The sequence below is a fragment of the Achroia grisella genome, unplaced genomic scaffold (genome assembly GCF_030625045.1).
Source record: "Achroia grisella isolate CSIRO2021 unplaced genomic scaffold, CSIRO_AGI_Agris_v1 utg1080, whole genome shotgun sequence".
NCBI classification, from domain to species: Eukaryota; Metazoa; Arthropoda; class Insecta; order Lepidoptera; family Pyralidae; genus Achroia; species Achroia grisella.
Window position 1 is genome coordinate 846,801 of NW_026712570.1, and position 16,318 is coordinate 863,118.

Below are 16,318 nucleotides of genomic sequence, written 5' to 3' on the forward strand. Positions count from 1 at the left end.
GATGGAAAAAATTAATCACTGTCAAAAACATGTACAATGTTGTCTGAATTGAATAGGTTAATTTCGTCAATTATTATGGTTTAAATTTTTATGTTTATTTAAATTGCAATTTCCATTACATATGGTGTTGTGGAATGGTAAATGAATATTTACACTAATTCATAGACTTAACTGAAATAGTCTAATAGTGAAAAATGTCTAAAAATAAATTATTTGAAGAAGATTCCGACGAAGAAGTTTCATTTAAAACTGAAAATGAATACGCAAAGAAATACGACGCATGGCGCGAAAAGGAGGAAATGCATAAATGTGAGTATAATTGTACTTAAAGGAATTATCTAATTAATTACCCGTTTAGGGAACCAATTTATAATAAATGTGTACTAAATTATGGTTATCTATTAATTAAGTCTTCCATCAAATTTACTGCCAAATTGATTAAGTACCTGCTTTTGTATTTACGGCATAATTCTTAGTGGAAGCTTGTCCACTTTTACCAAATTCTGTAATTAATATTTTTCCATTTTCATTTGTCACTACTTTTGTCCTATTAAACATTTATTTATTTGTATGCCATAATATTAAACTTTTAGTAAACCATTTAGTAGGTGGATGGCTGATTATAGCAGTAGCTTGTGGCTTTTGCAGGAGACATTCACATAATTATCAACTACTTTATTTAAAAAAATATTGAATATACTTTACGTATGATCAGCTGTGACAAGGGATTAAGATAACCATAAATTTTGTCAACAAAATTTATAGTTATATCCTGAAATAATGATGATGATGGGTGATGTGAAGTTCTGATGAAGAAACTGGACTGTGTCATAATCTTATTATCTATACATATAAATAAAATTGGAGTGTCTGTTTGTAACATTGAAATAACCTTTTTTTACTACATGCATATGTAGTAAAAATGTGCAATACAAATATGGCGCATACACCAAAATATTTTTTCCAATTTTTGTCTATCTGTCAGTTTGTACCGGCTAACCTCTGAAATGGCTGGACTGATTTTGATGGGACTTTTTTTGGCAGGTAGCTGATTAATAAGGAATAACTTAGGCTACTTTTATTTTAGAAAAATAACTTAAATTCCAAGCAGACAAAGTCGCGGGTACTGCTAGCTATAAATAAAAGAGAAACAAAAAAAGCACAAACATTTATGACTAAAAATAAATATTTATTTATAATCTTTATTACTAAAATATTCATACATAATGTTACACATTTTATTTTATTTTTCTTTAATTTTCCAGTGGAACAGAAGTATGGTTCAAAAGCATTAGACGGTAATGCATCGGCAACATCTGACAGTGAAGATGAAAGTGATGAGCAGCTGGAAGTCAATGAGGAAACGGAGAAACAGTTCCTCAAAACCCTTGCACTGCTAAAAACTAAAGACCCAAGGATATATGATACAAATTATACATTTTTTGATGATGAGGTGAAAAAAGAAACAGGTACGTTTTCCATAACAGTAAATTTAGGAGTATTTGGTTTAATGTATACACATTAAACCAAACAAATACACACTTATACAGAGATAAACTTGTAATTTAATTCATAACATATCTCTTCTGACTTCAACACATCATCCTAACACCTGACATGACAGCAGAATTTTTTTTTTATTGGTGGGTATTATATACTCACTAAAACACGTATTTTTCGAAGCACAAATTATACTGACCAGAATGACATCTATTGACTCTTTTTTACAAAGTACCCACTTTAGTATATAACAGTGGGTTTGGGTTATGGTCAGGTGCTTGGACTTGTAGCACTGCAATCTACATAGATCTATTGTGCTCCCCCTTTTTCAGAGTCCACTACCTAGACTTCTGACGAGTCTATTTATTTATTTAAGCTTTGCATTCCATAATTTTACAGTAGATAGATACACAGGTACATTTCAAAGTAGGTTAATTATGGACCCTGTTGGGCAGCAAGCGGAGAGAAGAGAGGAGGACGAGTTATTTTTTATATGATATATAATAATAATAATAATAAAAATAGTAATAATTAATAAATTGAAACTGTATATATTAAATTATTAAAATTGTATAATACTTAATTCAACATGTCACTTTTATATTCTAAAATTGTATAATAATGTTTTTGAATCAACAATGTCTTGAGATTTCTTATAAATATTTTATAATTTTTTCCCTCTTTTAAAGAAAGTGGTAAGTGGATGACATGACATGATGTCTAAGTAGTGGACTCTGAAAAAGGGAGCGAGATTTTAAGAATATTCTTAGGAGTGATGGTTTTTATATCCTCTAAGACTGAGGTATATATGTAAACAAGTTTATACAAAAGCTATGTCTGTTTTATTTGTGACTACTCCTAATCAATGTAAAATATTGTAATCTTACTAAAAAAATTGCAGAAAAGGAGACCAAAACAAAAACGTTGACATTTGCTGACAGTGATGATGATGATGATGAGAATGACGGCAATATATTTAGTATTGAGAAGAAATGCGAAGTTAATGTGGAGAATAATGGAGAAGATGACAATAGAAAAAATCAAAAGGTATGTCTCTGTTAATACAATTTTTTATTATTGCTCTGAGGACAAATGTTTTAAATAATGAACTAATTTTTATGTAATAATTAATAATTATGCAAGAGGCATACGTCCAGCAGTGGACAAATATATGCTGAAACAAGAAGAATTAATAATTAATAATCTTTAATTAATTTTAACTTATGCATGCCTAAAACAGGCAAAGTTAATGGGACATTATATTCTACAATGACAAGTAATGTATGCCTATTGTACAGTACTCCTTACATTTGGGCCGCTGGCTGGCACAACAATCCTTATTTTTAAATATTTATATATGAATATTTAGTTGCTATGGTTATGTTTTTATTATTCCTTTTTGCTCTTGCCTTCTACTATACTTTCATATTGCGCCTTTAATTACCACCATCGTTGGCTGCTCTACAGACAGTCCCACACCTATGTTTATCTATACATCTTCTATACTTATAAATCAAATTGGAGTGTCTGTTTGTAATATAGAAATAATCGTTTTTTACTACATGATATGAACATACACCAAAATATTTTTTTTTACAATTTTTGTCTGTCTGTTCTGGCTAATCTTTGAAATGGCAGGTAGCTGATGATAAGGAGTAACTTAGGATACTTTTGTTTTAGAAAGTTCTTTTCTTTAATGAAAATAAAGTTAAATTCCACACGGATGTAGTCGCATGTACAGCTAGTTTGAAATAAATCAATGTGTTTTATATTCAGGGTGGCAAACTAAAGGACTACCTAATTGGTAAAGCCAAGCACATAGATGATGAAGCCGAGAAAGATTTGGAACCCCTGAAGGCATTGTGGTCAGATCCCAAATTGAATGATGGTGAAGCTTTCCTCAGAGACTACATACTAAATAAGAAGTAAGTACAGTTAAATGATAATAATATTTAAGGACAATTCTTAAGCACTATCCAGTCCCAAGCTAAGCAAAGCTTGTGGTATAGGTACTAGACAACTGATATAAATAATAATAATCAGGACAATTCACACAGCGCCATCTAGACCCAAGTTAAGCTAGCTAAAGCTTGTGTTGTGGGTACTAGATAACTGATACAAATACATACATATATATTTTTTACGTAAAAAGCACACCGTCACAAACAAATTATTCTGTGTGACAGATATTTAGACGATGGTGATATTGGTGACGCTGCAGAGCAGATGCGTGACGATGAAGACCTAGAAGCTGATGAGAAGATGGTGGAAGAGCAGGGCAAGTTTGAGAGGGCCTACAACTTCCGGTTCGAGGAACCTGATGAGGAATATGTAAGTATGTTAATTTACAATACCATTCAGTTATAAACATAGACAAAAAATATTGTACAATAGAACATAGATTATATATTTGTTGATAGAAAATTAAATAAAGGTATTGTACAATATCACTGTGAATACATGAACAAGATATTAAAAAAATATATCTTTGGTGTAGGAATATCCTTACTAATATTATAAATGTTAAAGTAAGAATGTCTGTTACGCTTTCACGCAAAAACTACTGAACCGATCGTCATGATATTTTGTACACATTTTCTTGGAGGTATTAGAATGAACATACTTTTTATTAAAAAAAAAATGCTTCATGTTACGGCTGAGTGATACTATGTTGTTGGTCGAGACGATGTATATTACAGATTATAATAAACTGACAATATGTACATAGAAATATTGATCTTACATACTAAATAACAATAGGAAAATGTAAGGTGGGGTGACATGTTTAGACACAGGAATGCTTAGTAGACAATATTGAATTTGTCTTACTAGACATTATTAAATGAATTATTATTTTGATGTATCTAGGTAACTGTGTCCCTTAAGAAAAGCTTTGGATTTTGTGTGAAAGATGATATGAATAAAAAAAAGTATGTATAATATATAGGACTGATAGAGACAAGCTGAAGAGAATGACATCTGATGGTACGTATAAAATGTCTATATATTTGAATGGCACTACACACATCATATTACCATGTAACACCCGACCACACACCGTCGTTGTCACCGATCACATCCGGACAACTAAGATTTATTTTTTAATCTAGATTTATTTTGTAAAACTAAAATGTATTTGGTTGTGTGTAAGTGAATTTGCAGGATAAGCTGCAAATTCAGTCTCTTTAATAACGCAAAAGTTTGTGAGCATGGATGAATGTTTGTTACTCGTTCACGCAAAGACTACTGAACGGATTTTGATGAAACTTGATGGTATATATTTATGGGGCCGTTATATATTTGAACGTACACACATTTATTACAATTAACCCCCACACACCTTTGTCGTTGTTACCGATCACCTCCCCCATGCTTACGTAAACATTTTTTTTAATGTATTGATTTTTTTTAGCAAAGACGATGTGAGGGTTGACATTTGTGTAAAAAGTAAATAATTACCGATGACGTAATCATCATCAAATTCCCCCTCCCCCATGTCATCCAAAATAAGCAAAGCAAAGACCCCCCCCCCCCAAATAGTGCTTACGTAATACTTGAACGGCCCCTATACATCAAAATAACATATAGCCTATATATAAAAATTACGTATCACGGTGTTTGTCCGCGATGGACTCCTAAACTACTGAACCGATTGCAAATTTGATTTGCACATTGTATGCAATTTGATCCAACTTGAAAGATAGGATAGCTTACATCTCAGTTTATAGTCGCAATATTATTTTATTCAAGAACCTTAGCCAGTGCAACTCGTGGCCGAGTCTGCTAGTAGACTATAAATTTCACGTGGGCACAACACAATGCATTCCGGGAGACTAAGATGTTAGACCTCTTATCCTGTAATTTTGTAATTTCCAGCCTATTATTTTTGTTATTAAATAATTTTTATTCTTCTATGAATACAGTTGAAAAGATTCCCGCGCACAATGAACTACATCCGGCCCAAGGATGACCGGCGCGCACGGAAACGAGCTGAAGTGCGCACCCGCAAGGAAGAGGAGAAGAACAAGAAAATGGAAGAGATCGCGCGGCTGAAGGCGCTCAAACTGAAAGAGATACAGGAGAAGATCGCTAGGATCAAAGAGGTTACGGGAAATGAAGATCTCGCCTTTGAGGTAAAAATACAATTTCACTTGTTTTTATTCAATTATTAACTTCTCCAATAACCAGTGATAATAAATTATTACCCCTTTTTAAGACAATTACGCGGACGGAAGACTATGAAATTTCGTACACTTATAGTTTATATAGAGAAGGTTATATAGTGCAGAATACAAATATATATTTTTTTTAATTATACCTGACAGACAATACATTAAACAAAAAAAACATTACACTACTATTTGATATACACGCATATATAATCTTTTATTTATTGCCTGTGCCTGTGATTATAGGAGTATAGTCTTTGACAATAGAACCTTCATAATGTTCAAACTTATAATTTAATAATAATAATATCTCAAGACAATCCACACAGCGCCATCTAGTCCTAAGCAAAACAGAGCTTGTGGCATGGGTTATAGACAACAGATAGAAAAGAATAGAAAATCATTTATTCAAATAAACTTAAATTGATGCACTATTGAATAGTCTTCATATTTTAATCTACCGCTCATTCAGAAAGCAGTCATCACAAGAAGATTGCTCTTTTAAATAATTTTATTGTTAGTTTACATTTTTAAGTTGAAGTGTGTGAATACAAACTACCAACTAGCACTAATTCAATTATATACTCAAATTGAGAAAATATAAAACATAGACACTTACATTTTATACATAGGAAACACCTAGATAGATACAAATAATCATACTCATAAATACAAAATGTTTGCACCGTACGAGGAATCGAATCCGCGATCCATCGGAAGTAAAGTGTGCTTAACAGATAGACCACCGAGGCCGTAAATTTAAATGTATAGGTGTCGATTTTCAACCATTAATAAATTTAATTCCACTAGGAGCAAGACATCGAGGGTGACTTCGACCCTGAGGAACACGATCGCCGCATGCGCGCATTGTTCGACGAAGAATACTACGGAGAAGCAGATACGGAGAAACCAAGATTCCCCGACTTGGATGAAGAACTTGAGATTGGTAATATAGTTATATCATTTGAGCTTTTGAAGAAGAATGGAGAGGACATCCTTTAATATACTTTATTATTTAACTATCTACTCACCTCGGCTTCGCACGGGTGTACATGTATTATGTATTTTTAAGGGATCAAAATAGCATGGTGTAGGATGATAGGATAAGCATGAAGTCAGGTTAGTTAGCTCATCATGGTTAATTAACCAGGACTTAATTAAGACGGTTTTCAAAAGGAACCTAGTTTCCTTCTTCGTTAACAATAGATAGAGTGATTCAAGAGGAAGGTATATATATAATAAACATTCCTCTTGAATCACTCTATATATTAAAAAAAACCGCGTCAAAATCCGTTGCGTAGTTTTAAAGATTTAAGCATACATAGGGACAGACAGCGAATTTGTTTTATACTATTTAATGATGATGTATTTTTTCAAATCCAAAATATCTTTATTCATGTAGGTCTATTACAGACTTTTATGATATGTCAAATCTACCGTCAGTTCGGAATGATTTCAAGATGAAGAGAACTGACAAGAAACTCAGCTCGTATTCTATTCAAATAAATGCTGTACATGTTTACAATAATACAGAATATAAATTATAAATAATGTATTCTTTAGTTTTATATGTTTTCTTTTTAATTATAATCTGTTTTGAGACGAGTTAGTACTATTTTTTGTCAGTTATTCTCAGCTCAAACAACATTACATAACTAACGGTAGATTTGACTTATCACAAATGTCATTAATACACCTATATGAATGCATATATTTTGTTCCCGGGGCCCCGAGGATACAATGCGCCCCCTATCCCCACTGAAACGATATTTAGAATATAAAAAAAATACCTAGAATGTTAAAAAACATATCATAAAGTTTGCAACCCATGTAATTTGACTTCAATCCCATGCAAGTGAGCGTCTATCGAAAGGAACAAGCAATTTTGGGCCGGTGTATTTTTTTTTTGTTGAGTAATATAATTAGGTAGACCCTAAGTAGATTTAGCCCAGGGACCCACAAATTTACGATCCGCCCCTGGATAACAGCTTAAACTTTAACCATCCTGATCATCTGGGTGAATGGCGGTCTTCCACAGTGCGGTTTTCCAACAACCACATTGTGGAATCACCTTCCAGCAATGGTATTTCCGAATCGATACGATATTGAAACCTTCAAGAAAAGAGCTTATTCCTTTTTGAAAGGCCGACAACGTACTTGCAAATCTCCTGGTGTTGCGGGTGCTCATGGGCGGCGGTAATCACTTACCATCAGGTGAGCCGCATGCTCGTTTGTCCCCTGTGTTATAAAAAACAGCATAAAAACAAACTTTGTTTTCTATTAACCAGTTTTATTAATACCCATTCATTTTCTTTTTATTTCAGAAAACTGGGACAAATATGAGACAGACAATCAAGACGAACAAAAGTACGGTGATGCTGTACCACATTGTGAAGATGATGATTTCAATGTACGTGTAACTTTTTTATTATTATGAATTACGCTAATTAAATAGAATAAAAAATCATTTATTCGAACAAACTTACATTGAAGCACTTTTGAATAGTCATCACATTTCAATCTACCACTCATTCGGAAAGCTGTCTCACCCATGAAGAACGAGCAAGAATCTTGCGTGTTGCTCTTTTAAATTATTGTATTGTTCCTTTACATTTTTAAGTTGAAGTGTGTGAATACAAACTACCACTACACTATTAGCACTAATTCAATTAAATACTCAAATAGAGAAAATATGAAATATACAACCAACTGGTTGAGCAACTAAATAAGAATAAATCTCGTAGTGATTAGAGCAGACCAGTCCCTAGAAGCAGCATTCATTCACAAGTATGACTGATGAGCCAGCCATCACTACGCTCGACCGATGGCTGGCTCATAGATTATTCTAGAATAACATAGAATATATGTAGCATTAGCACTAATTTAATTAAATACTCAAATGAATGCATGAATTCAAATTACACAGATGGACGCCGATTATGACCCGAAACAAGCCAGAGCGAACCTCCTTGAAGAAATCCAACAGAGTTTGGTTAAAAAACGTCGCAATCGGAAGCGAAAATCCAAGCTTCACCATCTTCTTAACGTGAAGAAACCCAAGTTTATCCCAACTACAGCGGAGAAAACATATGCTGAGTATATGGATGAGTATTACAAGATGGACTGTGAGGATGTTATAGGCGGTGATCTGCCCACTAGGTTTAAATACAGAGAAGTCGTGCCGAATGATTATGGATTGACTATTGAGGAGGTTAGTAATTTTTTTTTATTTTATTTAAATTTATTTATTAAGATAACATTGATCCAATTTGTTATTAACAATTGTACTTAGCCTATGTTAGTATACCTAAAATTACATATTATCATTTAAGGGCACCCGTAACAATTAAGCTTGTTTAAAATACGCAACGGTTTTAATGCAGTTTTTAGCAATAGATAGAGTGATTCATGAGGAAGTTTTATGAAGCCAGTGCGGGTAGCTAGTATACTAATATAATAATATCTTTGAACATTTCACACAACACCCTCTAATCTCAAGATAAGCAGATCTTGTGTTATGGGTATTAGACAGCTTGTAGTCTTGGACAGTGCTGTTTCAGAGATTCCTCCCACATATGCTTATATTGTGGAACTACTTGCTGAGGTTTTCTTTTGAAAGTACATGTTTTTGAAATACTAAGGTTTCTTAAGGATCAACAACACGCACGTGACACCCCTGTGTTTCAGACGTTCATACGCTATGGTAACCATTTACCATCTGGCTGGGCTGGCGGGCTGTATAATAGATAGCCACAATCGTGGTATAAAAAACATATTACATATATTTTAGTATTATGTAAAAAATATATTGCTTCTAGATTCTGCTAGCAGACGACAAAGAACTGACACAGTGGGTGCCTCTGAAGAAGATAGTGAAGCACCGACCGGAAAACGTGGAGCGAGGAGAGGTGAAGACGTATGCACAACGCGCACAGGACCATCGCCTTAAGAAAAAGATGCTGCCCAGCTTGTTCCAGGACTTACCTGAGTAAGTACAATTTTAAGTTGTCTGAATGAAAAGACTATTAGAGGAGCTATGTCTTACGACAAGCCGATGAACTGAGGCTGTGAATTAGAAATAAAGAGGAACAAAATTAACTTGTCTGTCAGAATAAAACTTATAAATAGTATATATAATAATATATATATATAAAAGCTAGCCTTTTTCAATAATCCAAATAAATTAGCTTAATAAGCACTTTCTAAGCTAATACATATAGCATTTTTTTTCTCTTAATAAGAACTTTAAGTAAATGTTCTTTTTCTTATCTTTTCAATAATCCAAACAAATTGGCTTGATTAGCACTTTTCAATAGACCAGCATGCTGCAGCAAACTGAGAGCACATCTGATCATAAGTGTTTATATTTGCCTATATGATCATCATGTAACATCAACATACCACTCATGGCTTGCAATTGAGAACACATATGATCATACTTTTGCCTGTAGGAGGTTGAAGAGTAATCGTCGATCATGGTATGGACATGTAATGCGTAGGAACGAGGATAATATTTTAACAGCACTACTGTGTGAAAGATGATAGTAAATAACATCGAACATTGGAAGCGAAAAACATATTCAAATAAATGTAACAGATGATGAAACGTGATACCATACATGCCTTGCAATCCCAGATGACTATGAAGTCATGCCTCTTATCCTGTAATTTCACTGCCTACAACCAAAACACATCTTTATAGGAAGCTGCTGACGGCTACAATGTGTGAAAATTAGGTACTCACACAAACACCCGTATACAGTCTACCTCAAACATATGTATACAATACTCGAATATGTCAATTTAAGTAATAAGTATTATATTTTCAGGGAGCCAGAAATCGTAGTGCCTGTCCAAGAAGGCACTAAAAAGAAGAAAAAGAAAAAGGGTAAAAATAAAGATGTATCTCTTGAAGAAAGTCAACAGGATGACAAAACTAATGATGTCAATGTATCTAATTCTGATAGAGGTGCTAATGATAATGAATCTGAGAATGACAATAAACCTAATAATGTTACTACATCTAATTCTGATAAACATAGTAAGAAAAAGAAAAAACGTAAAGAAAAAGTTGCTGAAGAAACTGGAAAGGAACTCGTAGAAAATAATGATGTAGAAAAAATAAATGATTTTAGTAATTCAAATCAAAATTTAACAGATGTTAATGATAAACTACATAATGGAAATGATAAACGAAAGAAAAAGAATAAGAAACTTAGCAACAGTTTTAGTGATAATATTCATATAGAAACCATGAATTCTAATGAAAAAGTGAAAAGTAAAAAGAAACGTAAGGATGGATTTATTGTGGAATCCATAACTAATGTAGAGCCTAGTCAAGTAAGTAATGGCACGATATTAGATACACCACGAAAAAATGATATTAAAAATGAAAGTGGCACTTTAAAACGTAAACTAGATTCAAATACAAATAATCAGGTGCCAAATAAAAAGAAAAAGAAGAAAAATAAACAGACAGAGCTTCCAAATAAAGACACATTGAAGAAGGAATTTAATAACAAGAAATCGAAGAAAAATAAATTCAAAAATGAACAGACGCAAAATAAGTCACCACAGAATCCCCTTGGCAAATTGTCGGATGAAAGGCTAAAAGCGTATGGATTAAATCCTAAGAAGTATAGAAGTTTCTTGAAATATAAGAAATTTTAAACTATCGCAATATTTGCTATATTATATATGTTTATAAAATGAACTTGTAAATAAAATAAGATTATATTACAATTTATGTTTTTATTTTCACCTCGTCTCTTTATAACGAACACAATTAACTTAGTTTTCTACATAGCTTCTAAAGCAAGACAAATTTATTATACAAATTTGTGAAACAGTTATTTCCCTGTTTTTAGTTATGATCAAATTAAATTTTAACAATAATTCTTATCAAACTGTGACATTTTGTATAAGTATGTAATATTATGTTATCTGTGGTATAAGTAAACGAGGCCCATAAAAATATTTATGTATAGTAAATTCACGGCAATGTTTTATTACATTCTTTGTTTTTTAACAATTATTCATAACTGTAGCCTAATTGAATATTTCTTAGTTTAGTATACGATACATTTTAATTGTTATAGAAAAGAATATGCCTTAATAAATTGACTCTAGAAAAATTAACCTGAAAATGCATCTAGAGCGGTAATAACAATTTAATAAAAAAATTGACAATGATGAATCATGAGGAACCAAATTTTTATATCTAACCCCTTTTTGTGGGGGTCACTATGACGACTTCCTTATAAATAGAAGCTTTCTTCATAATGTGATTTTTTGGGAATGTCACAAATATTTTAAAATAAGCTTGTATTCAGAGCCGTAGAACAGAAGAAAAAAAAAGCTGTCATAGTGTCAATTGTAATGTCACTGTCATATCATGTTTTTGTCGATGTCAAAAGTATAAGTTATTTCTCTTTTCATTTTTAAGGCGACCCGTGCTGACGGATTCAGGTATGTTAATATAATTAAAAGCGTTAAAATACGTAATATTTATCGAAAATAAATACTTTATTCAGTACATGCAATCATTCAAGTGCTATTATTTTTATTTTAATAATTAAAGGTCTGTAAGTTTTTAAGATTAAAACTGATTTGTATAACATGCCTCCGAGTAGAACCTGGTGATTCAAATATTATTAATCGACAGGTGGGATTAATGGGGCTATAATATAGCCACTAGCATTGATACCCAAATACATTAACCGGTTTTGTATTTGCAGTAGTGCGTGGCGACATAAATTTACAATCAAATTTTTTTTGTTTAATGCTTAGCTACAATTGTTTTAATCATACTGTTATAATGTATTTAGCTCGCCAAAATGGTGAACAACAGAGTACCATCGGTATTCTCCAAAACGTACGTGACGCCCCGGCGTCCGTTCGAGAAGGCGCGTCTCGACCAAGAGTTGAAGATCATCGGCGAGTACGGTCTGCGTAACAAGCGTGAAGTATGGAGGGTGAAGTACACCCTCGCTCGCATCCGTAAAGCTGCTCGTGAGTTGCTCACACTTGAAGAGAAAGATCCCAAGAGATTGTTTGAAGGTAGGCCACGGTTCTAGCATATGTCTTTTTTTTAGGTTATAAAATTTTCAACTCGTACTGCCTTGATGGTTTAGCGGTTTTGCACACCGGCTTAAATCTAATGGTCGCGGGTTCGATTCCTCGCATAATATAATAATTTGTTTTTTGTCTAGTGTATACAATACAAGGAGAATCAAAGTATATGTGGCTTGCTATGGGAGAATGCTAGTTTTTTTTTAAAGGAATGATAATGAAATTGTGCCCTCGCCTGCGCTAACTGTATACGCTGGCGAGCCACCAGTTGAGGTTGATAAGATGTGTATGAGGTCAGGTCAGTTAGTGCATCATGGGAAATTAACAAACAATTTAACATTATGGTTTCGGGGGAACCTCATGGAGGCGAAGGTTAACCTGTCATGGTATATTGAGGTTATTAGTCCACATTACTAATCATAAGTACCAAAATGCAATAGTTATGGAAGGGATATAGGTATAATATGCAACACCGAACTTGACACTGGAGTGAAACATCTATAATATACCAGAAAAAGTAAAATGCAACGGTTTCCTCACTGGAGATACAGTTCTTGCATCAACAGATTCCCACAATAAAGATAAAGGCGAATGAGCCGATTGCAAGACATATAAAAAAGAATCAGGAAAACCTACATGATGATATTATAACTGGCAACCTCTTGTCATAACATATATGTTGATCACATAGTTTTCTGACATCAACATACATACTCAATAACATTCACTATTATCTACGATTGCAACTAATCATAAAACAATTCACAGGCAATGCCCTCCTGCGACGACTGGTCAGAATCGGTGTGCTGGACGAGAAGCAGATGAAACTGGATTACGTGCTGGGTCTGAAAATTGAAGATTTCTTGGAGCGTCGTCTGCAGACACAGGTGTTCAAGGCTGGTCTGGCAAAGTCAATCCATCACGCTCGCATCCTTATCAGGCAGAGGCATATCCGGTAATTATTGATTTAATCTTTCTATAGTTACTTTTACTTATTGAACATATGCAACCCTTTTTGAAAAGAATATGAGATGAGTTTCTTGTCAGTTCTTCTCGGCTCAAATTCACTCCTAAGTGAGTGTAATAGACTGAGTTTTTTGTCAGTTCTTCTCACCTAAAAATTTGAACCCCAAACTGACTGTAGATTTGACATATCATAGGAGTCTGTAATAAACCTACATGATTGGAAATATTTGATTTTAATTATTAATATAATAAATTATATACATATATATACCTATTAACCAGTATGATATATTTTTTTTTTCCCAGAGTTATATTTACAGTCAGCCCTAAGATTACGAGCATATCAGTTCTGTGGTCCTAGGTCCTCATTGGTCCTAGTTCCAGGATATGTTCATAATATAAAATATTGAAATAATTATAATAATTATAATTTTCTCTCACATTACTAAGTAACATTACCACCAATTCATAAATACTAAGTACTACAAAGCCGCTCAAGTGTTTTATCCCTTTCTTTTAAATAAAGAAACCAGCTTGAAAGAGAAAGACAATTTTTCATTAGTAAATAGATAAAAATTTAATTGATATTTATGAAAATATGTTTAAAAATAAAAGTCTTACAAGCATAAATATAAATGCAGGTGACCACAGGCAGCATGAGAGGCTGTTAATGTTTTGTACTGCGAAGCATTTGTCATAGAGACCACTTGATTCTCAACTTATGTTGAATTCAATGTCTTGAAATGTGTTTGAACTGTATAGTTCACCAGGTAATGTATACCCAATGATCATATATTGTTAGGGAAACTACTCTGCTACCAAAATGTTAGGGAAGCGTCAGTCATTTATTTACCTTTATGGTTCTGTGGATTTCTTGGGCTTCAGGGTCTCGAAGGTATCTTCGCTAGCTTTTCAGCTTCACAGTAGGTTAACACAGTTCTAATTTATTTTAATTCACAACACAATGCGCGCGCGCCTCAAGGCCGCTGTCCAGTCCGTTTGTTACTAGTTAGGGAGGGGAAGGAAACGCGCGGGAACAGAAAACTAACGGACTTTAATATAATATAATATCTGTGCTTACGATGATACAGGGTAGATTTTGCACATATATGTACCTTAATCGTTTCCACATCGTGGACAATGCGCGTTGCCCCTGTGACGGATTCAGTGACAAAACATTTGAGCATCGAATAGCGAATGTCCGATTTTCAGCAAAGAACAACATGATCACTAACAAACGTTCCGAATATTTGGTATCAGCGCTCTTCCTATGATCTCATTGCTATCATTAAAAAGCTCTGAATTCGTACGACTTATTGGCTAAACATATTGTTAATAATCACAAAAAGATTAAACAAAAGATATAAATATGCGAAATCACATTACATTTGAATTAACAAGATCTAATATATATATAATATAATATATATGTATTTAACATCCCCTCCAGAGGAACACATTAAAGAATTAAAACTTTAGCTGTAAGCCAAATCGCGGCTGAAGTAGTTAATAATTTTAAAATAAAAAAAAATGAGATAATAAACACAATAGAGAAATATATAAATATATGATAATAGATAGTAATTTTACCATCATGCCACCAGCAGTGGTAAAATGTGTCTTTGCTAATACCATGGTCGATTACACTATGAAACGATTATGAAAACAAACAAGTGTGCTTGAATATAAAAAAGAGCAGTAGCTTGTTTAACTAATTAAATATAAATATGTGAGTTATATGTAAGAATTTATCTGTAATTTCGTAATATATTAATTTGGTATTCAAAATTAAAAATAGAAAGTATTTATACTTGAAATAATAATAATAATCATTTTTTTATTCTATCACTCACTCAGAAAGCAAATTCAGTACAAGAAGATTGATAAAGAAACTAGCCTATTATTTCTTTTAAAGATTTTGTTCAACATTACTTAAAATTTTCGGTGCCAAGTAGAAAAAAATAGTGTTACATTTATATACACTTATATCCCTAAGTTCTCAAGGCCCAATGCCTGAATTCATTTCAGAATCAGCCACAGTTCAGAGTTGCTTAATTATTTTATACATATAGTAGCTACTCGCCACGGCTTCGCCTGGGTGTACATGTATTATACATATAAACCTTCCTCTTGAATCATGTTATCTATTAAAAAAATCTGCTGCGTAGTTTTAAAGATTTAATCATACATAGGGACGGACAGGCCGACAGCAACATTGTTTTATATTATATAATGAAGTTATGCTTTCAATATATAGTTTACAAAAATTAATAGTCCTATTTCTCCCTACAGTGTCCGCAAGCAAGTGGTAAACATCCCATCGTTCATCGTCCGCCTGGACTCTGGCAAGCATATTGACTTCTCACTGAAGTCACCCTTCGGCGGCGGCAGGCCCGGCCGCGTCAAGAGGAAGAACCTGCGCAAGGGACAGGCTGGCGGCGCCACCAACGACGAGGAAGAGGATTAACTTAACATCTTAAAATAAACAATTTGTTTATACACAAACACGTCATTTTATTTTAAACAGTCCTTGCTTGCTGCTTGTCCTAATCTCCACTTAGCTATATACGTGTATAATGACGATGTAAATAGTGCTTTGCGGCGTCTCCTGC

At 33.2% G+C, this 16,318-nt stretch overlaps 2 protein-coding genes across 2 annotated transcripts; both read left to right on the top strand.

Moving 5' to 3' along the window:
* Positions 1-19: 19 nt before the first annotated feature.
* On the top strand, positions 20-11,390 carry LOC131842132 (protein KRI1 homolog). The gene is made up of 11 exons (XM_059190655.1): positions 20-309; positions 1,266-1,469; positions 2,402-2,547; positions 3,277-3,425; positions 3,687-3,831; positions 5,424-5,633; positions 6,480-6,615; positions 7,994-8,079; positions 8,596-8,880; positions 9,488-9,657; positions 10,499-11,390. Exons 1-11 carry the CDS (start codon positions 195-197, stop codon positions 11,337-11,339), a joined length of 2,487 nt encoding a protein of 828 aa, XP_059046638.1. The 5' UTR covers positions 20-194; the 3' UTR covers positions 11,340-11,390.
* Positions 11,391-12,051: 661 nt separating this feature from the next.
* Positions 12,052-16,211, top strand: LOC131842110 (small ribosomal subunit protein uS4). Its single transcript, XM_059190632.1, has 4 exons — positions 12,052-12,137; positions 12,497-12,728; positions 13,509-13,695; positions 15,999-16,211. Exons 2-4 carry the CDS (start codon positions 12,506-12,508, stop codon positions 16,171-16,173), a joined length of 585 nt encoding a protein of 194 aa, XP_059046615.1. The 5' UTR covers positions 12,052-12,137; positions 12,497-12,505; the 3' UTR covers positions 16,174-16,211.
* Positions 16,212-16,318: the final 107 nt, after the last annotated feature.